This window comes from Taurulus bubalis, assembly GCF_910589615.1.
Source record: "Taurulus bubalis genome assembly, chromosome: 10".
Taxonomy (NCBI): Eukaryota; Metazoa; Chordata; class Actinopteri; order Perciformes; family Cottidae; genus Taurulus; species Taurulus bubalis.
In genome coordinates, this window is record NC_136598.1 from 4391313 (window position 1) to 4397312 (window position 6000).

General features: G+C 44.7%; 1 protein-coding gene across 1 annotated transcript in view; it reads left to right on the forward strand.

Annotated features, from left to right (window-relative positions):
* Window positions 1-6000, forward strand: part of cux1a (cut-like homeobox 1a) — a 49499-nt gene that overhangs the window by 18717 nt on the left and 24782 nt on the right. The window contains exon 3 of the mRNA XM_079225399.1: window positions 2487-2534. Coding sequence (XP_079081525.1) covers window positions 2487-2534 — 48 coding nt within the window. The remainder of the gene's footprint in view (window positions 1-2486; window positions 2535-6000) is intronic.

Below are 6000 nucleotides of genomic sequence, written 5' to 3' on the forward strand. Positions count from 1 at the left end.
AACCAGGAGACCGGCCCACGTTGACTGTCTCGTCTGCTGAGCTGTACTCGGTGTGAACTGCACTCATGGTCTGCATAATAACACACACACACACACACACACACATGCAGGCTTTTGTAGCATTTTTGAAAGTAGTGCAAAGAAATGCAGCGTGAAAACAAAGTTTCCATAATTCATTAGTACCGACACACTGTTGAATTTTTTTGAGACTACATCTCACTGTGCTTCCAAAGTTTCCTGAATTATTCATCCAGTTCTTAATTTCCTTTTAGTTAGTCAACTCTCTCCTCTATCACTCTGTTATAAAGGCAAGGGTGGGAATGGTTGTAAAATGTCCCAAAGATTGCTAGCCAGAGGCAGTGGTAGTAAAACAACTGTGTGTGTGTGTATGTGTGTGTGTGTGTGTGTGTGTGTGTGTGTGTGTGTGTGTGCGCGCATGCACATACTCACGTTTGTGTTTAGCTGCAGGGCAGACAGACAGCGAATGGGAGTTCCATACTCCCTGGAGGATTCCTCGGGCTGGCCTGTCTGCTGTCTGCCGGCAGCTCACACACCAGCCATCCATCTCCTGCTGCCTAGCCCCCTCCCCTCTCTACACACTACACACACACTACACACACACTACACACACACTACACACACACACACACACACACACACACACACACACACACACACACACACACACACACACACACTATGGTTTCTGTGTGCATTGTTATGTTATATGGTCATAAATCTTTGGAAGTGGAGAGGGCAGGGAGGCGGTGCACAGGAGAGTGGACCAAAGGGGTTCAGAGCTCGGGTGTTCAGCAAAAGCAGTGGCTCGCCTCTGCATGTTTTTTGAACGTGTTTGTTTTTGTAGCTTCAGTGTGTGTGTGTGTGTGTGTGTGGACCACAGTCAGCCTCCAAGAACTGAATAAGAATAACATTAGGAGTTTAATTAACTTTGGGAAACAATTAAATAAGATTAATACCGCAACGTCAAATTATTATGGTAGTGTTGAGGCACCTCAGTCATGATTTGTACGAAGGTAGTAATTATTGCAGGACTGCTAGACTGCATTGCATTATACAAAGGTTTTTGGTCATAAATATTAACATTAATTTGATGCCACAGTGAGAATAAGACACTGTGTAAAATAGTGAAATGACAAAGGTCTTCTATGCTTACTTACACCAATAAAGACACATGTTTGAGCACATTAAGCTTTGCTCTGACAATACAATGAGCCTAAACTGAAGCAGATTAAGATAAAAACTGAAATGATTTGTATCATTTCAAACAGGAATGAGTGTAGGTAATCTACAAGCTAACTTAAAGGAAACTGAATTCAGAAATAGAAAATTAGGATATTATCATAAACTAATGCAAATGACAAAACTGACGCCTCTCGCGTTTTTGTGTGTGTGTGTGTGTGTGTGTGTGTGTGTGTGTGTGTGTGGTGGGGGGAGGGGGTCAGGAAGCGGAGCTGGGGGTGGGGTGGAGGTCATCATCCCCAGCAGGGGAATATTGAATTGGTCCAGTCAAACAGACACAACGACCCCTGATGAGGTAACAATGGGGCAGGTTCACTGAGGTCATGACCTGTCCTCAGCCCCAGACAAGCGGCCTGTCTGGACCAACCTGGGATTAGGCCAGCCCCAGACACTGGTCCCAGGTCAGTTTGGGATGCATGCTCCCTGCAGCATCGGTTAGGCTTTTAGACAGTTTTCTAAAAGGCGCAGATTCCCCAAGCACACATCTGTCGGTGCCCTACTTCACATCTTCATTAGGCAGTTTTGGGAGTGTGTGTGTGTGTGTGTGTGTGTGTGTGTGTCCACGAACTGTGCAAATCAAATGTTCCTGTACAGAATGTCCTATTCTGCCACGCTTTTTACCGTACGCTCCAGTTCAGTTTGTCAGGATGTAGGCTCGGCTAACAGCATGGTGATTTGCATGTTCCCCTGATACATACTCGACTGACTATCTAATCTGAAACCGCTGACTCGTACCGTAAAGTCATGCAATGGGACTTGCGGGATAAAAAAACATTTGCTTTGTAGTATAAACTTGGTGCACTGAGAAAATGTGCATTAACTGTAGTCTTGGCTCATTCATTCTCTGCCTCACACGCACTAGTGGTGCCTCTGGGTGGCCCAGGTGGTGCTGCACCTGTTCTTATACGAAAGGCAAAGCACTTCGGGGTACAAACCTGGCCTGCTCTCTACCCTCGTGTTCATCACTCGCTCACGCATCACTCAGTATTCATCGTCAATGGCAAAAATGGCCGCTACTTTACTTATTTGATCACAATGCGGTCTGCTAGTGTAAAACTCTGTTCGTGGTTTGCTAGTATTAAAAAAAAAAAGTTTTTCACTTCTTCTGAACATCACTGCCCCATAGACCCGTTTATTAACTGTTATTTTAGGATAAAAATTGACTGATTGATTGTTGGTCATCTCTTTTTGAGACTCACTAACCACCTTTTCTCTTTGTCTTTTAGGATTTCCGGAAACAGGTTGCCCCTTTGCTCAAGAGCTTCCAAGGAGAGGTGAGTAATTGGGACTTTATATTGACATAGTGATAGACACACATGCTCAAGCACAGCATTCAAGCAGTGCATTTTATAAAGCCTGTTTGCTCCCTCTCTCAGTGCCCTTCTCTATTTTACACTTTCGTCTTTCCTCTTAAATCGTCATCTCTTCGCTCTCACTTCTGTCTCTCTTCTCTTCTCCGCCATCTCCTGTTCTTTCTCTTGCCACTATCTCATTTCCCCTCTTTCCTCTCCCTCTTTTCTTCGCTCTGCTCTTGATTTTCTGTCCTATTCATGAAGTCCTGTAGCCCGAGGGTGTGTTTAAATTGCATCCTGCAAAAAAAAAAAAAAGGCACCACAAAACCCCGGCTCCAGCCAGTCACAACTCACCGAATGCTATTTCCTCAGACTTTGTTTGTCTGCATGATTCGGTGGGTTATTTGTTGATCTGGTGAATCATGAGCCCTTTTTTTTTTTGCTCATTGTGGCTCATTTATTTACTTTCAATTGAATGTTGCGCCCTAGGTTTCTTTTTACCTTGACCTATAAGAGGTGACTGTTGTGCGTGTGTGTGTGTGTGTGTGTGTGTGTGTGCTATATCATACTCCCACCGTTCCCCTCTATCTCCTCCTCCATCATTTTGGCCTATTTCCATCATGACTCCTCCTTTCTGGCAGCCATGCATTTCCAGTTCACTCCCATATGTGAAAGTCAGAGGGTAGGAGTGGAAGCGGCTGGTTTAGACTGGGGCGTTATTTGGGGTTGGAGTGGGTGGACATTCAGCCCAACAGTATCTCTTCCCAAGCGCACACACATGGACACACACACACACGCACGCAAACAAAATCATCTCAATAGACAGTGACAGTTCTGCTTTGCTACTGGCCATAGAATATTACAGTTTAACACAGGGTTAGTTTCCATATTCTTGTGTTATAGCAGCAACCACAGCCAGTGGTTATGTAAAAATGCTGTAATTTATAGTGGTCCCACCATGTTCTGCTGATGATCCACAGTCTATTTAGAGAATAGAAACGGCAGCAATATAATTGTGGCTTTGTCAGCTGTTTCCACCATCCTCATGTTGACACACCTCGCCGGCGTGCACACCAGAACACGCTGAAGCACATAGTGGGTGGTCGCGGAACTGAGAAAGACATTATCTTATGATTATTGAGATAATACTGTACACCCGCGCCAGTCTTAGCACAGCCCATCAATCAGTCAACTATTTTGCGCGCTTGCATGCCACAACATGAGTAGCTCTGAGAATGTGTAATTTTAGACTGGCTTTGTTTGCTTACCCCTCAGTGCTTTGATCAAGGACAAGACGGTACCAAAAACCAGAGGGTCTTCCTGTTAAAGTCCCACAGTAACTCATCCTTAAGCATTTTACCCTCTGAGCTTGAATCTTTACTAAGTGAATGTGGAACCCAGACAGAACAATAAAAAGTTTTATCCCAGGAACTTGGAGGTCTTGATCCTCTGTTTAATCTTTGTCATTGAAAGGTGGATGCCCTCAGGTCATAATTATTACCAATAACAGTACTGTTTCCACAAAGCCTTGGTTTGCTAAATGGGTTACTTGTGTGTGTGTGTGTGTTTGTGTGTGTGTATGTTGCATGCTCAGTGTTCCTTGTTGGTCCATCGATCAGATAAGCTTTTCCATTATCCAAGGCTTCAGTCTCTGCTTCCCATAGCCTCCCCTTATCAGACTCACTGGGACACACACACACACACAAACACACACACACACAGGTCAGCCTGATGCCCTTCACACACTATGGGTTAGATAGGGGAGCGAGGCAGTGCTGAGTGATGGTGGTGGCACAAGGTGCTGGCGTATGTACGTATGTGTTTGTTTGTGTGGATGTGTCGGGGATACCTTTTGCAATTGCAAGCACTTCTCATCGGTAACCTACTGATACTGGTGAGGTATAATTTGTGTCACTTCATTTGTTTTGCTTGGTGTGTGTGTGGGGGATGGGGGCAGGGAAGCATGTACAAGCAGATGTCATTGGGATTGGTTGAAAGAGCTGCAGTTTGGTGCAGCAGGGTTGTATTTGCAAATCCTGGGTGGTCTTTTAATGGCTGTGGTCCTGCAGTTAACCTGCCCCTAACTGTAGGGTGTGTCCTACATTAAATGTCTATTTCCTGCCTCCCATGTTGGGCTATATAAAGATGCTGTACCACTGACCTTGGCCCAGTCATTGTACAGTCACACAGCCGGCTTCCTTCATTGCCATTGGCAGATAATTTTTTGCGTTCGTTTGTGATCATGCATGTCTTTTTTTTTTTATCGTGATGTTGTTGTGCTGATCACAAACTCTTATATACATGCGCGCACATTTCGACGATGACGAACAGGTTCGGTGTTGGTGTGTGAGAGGTATTAGTACTCTGCATCAGTAATCTCCCATTAGCGGCCTTGCATTTGAGGATCCTGATCGCTCAATGTCACACAGCACATGAAGAGAGCAAAGTACATGATGCAGCATGATGTGATAAGGAGATATAGTAGTGGGTTAGTGTGTGTATCTTTGTTTGTGTGAGTGTGAGAGGGAGAGAGACCAGATCCCTATACATGCCAGATAGACATTAGTGTGTGACAGAGAAACATGTGAGAAAGACTGACACTGAACAAGATTGAGGGAAAGAAAGAAATGAGTCAGAACATGGAAGTGACAAGAGGGAGAATTCAAGAGAGAGACTGAGAGAAAGACATAGAGAAATATAGTGGGGGAAAGAGGGAGGGGTGCTGGCACCAGCCTACTCAGGGCCAGATGTTTTGAGGCTAAAAAACTAGAGATGAATCAAAGCCATGTGAAGAGATTTATTAGGTTCCCATAGGAGCCCAGGCAGTATTACATGTAGGCCGCTCTGTTTACAGTGGCAAGAACCCCTAAACCACCCATCAACTACACTACTGGCTTGGCTGGGAATGTGAAGACTTTATATTTGGACTTATATAGGCTTTTGTCTTTATTCCCTTTCTCTCAGTGAATGTGCTGGAGGAGTTGGAAGAGAAACACAAGGCTGTTTAGTCTGAGTGTGTGAGCCAGAGTAGTCAGCTGTAGCTCTGCCCAGTACAGTAGCACCCTCTGACTGTCTTTATTTGGCATCCGTTTCCCTCGATTTAGACTTTATTTGAGATGTATTTCGCCTACTCTGTCTGCTTCTCATATTGAAGTGTGACACACAGACCATAGTACAGCTTGCTGCCTAATATTTCAGCATTGACAGCAGTGTAAAAGTTCCCCCCCATTTTTTTTTTTTAGAAGGAATCTCTTATGGATCCAATCTAATGTAGTCCATTTCAATAATATCGGTGATGGAATGCATGTCGTGCCCTCTTGTGTTAATGGCTGCAGCAGTAATGGATCCACACTGTATTGCTGCTAAGAGCTGACTGAATAATCTGCCCCTGCTGTGGCTGGAAAGACTGAGCCAGCTGTTTAATGATGTCAGCGTGCTGGAGGGGAAA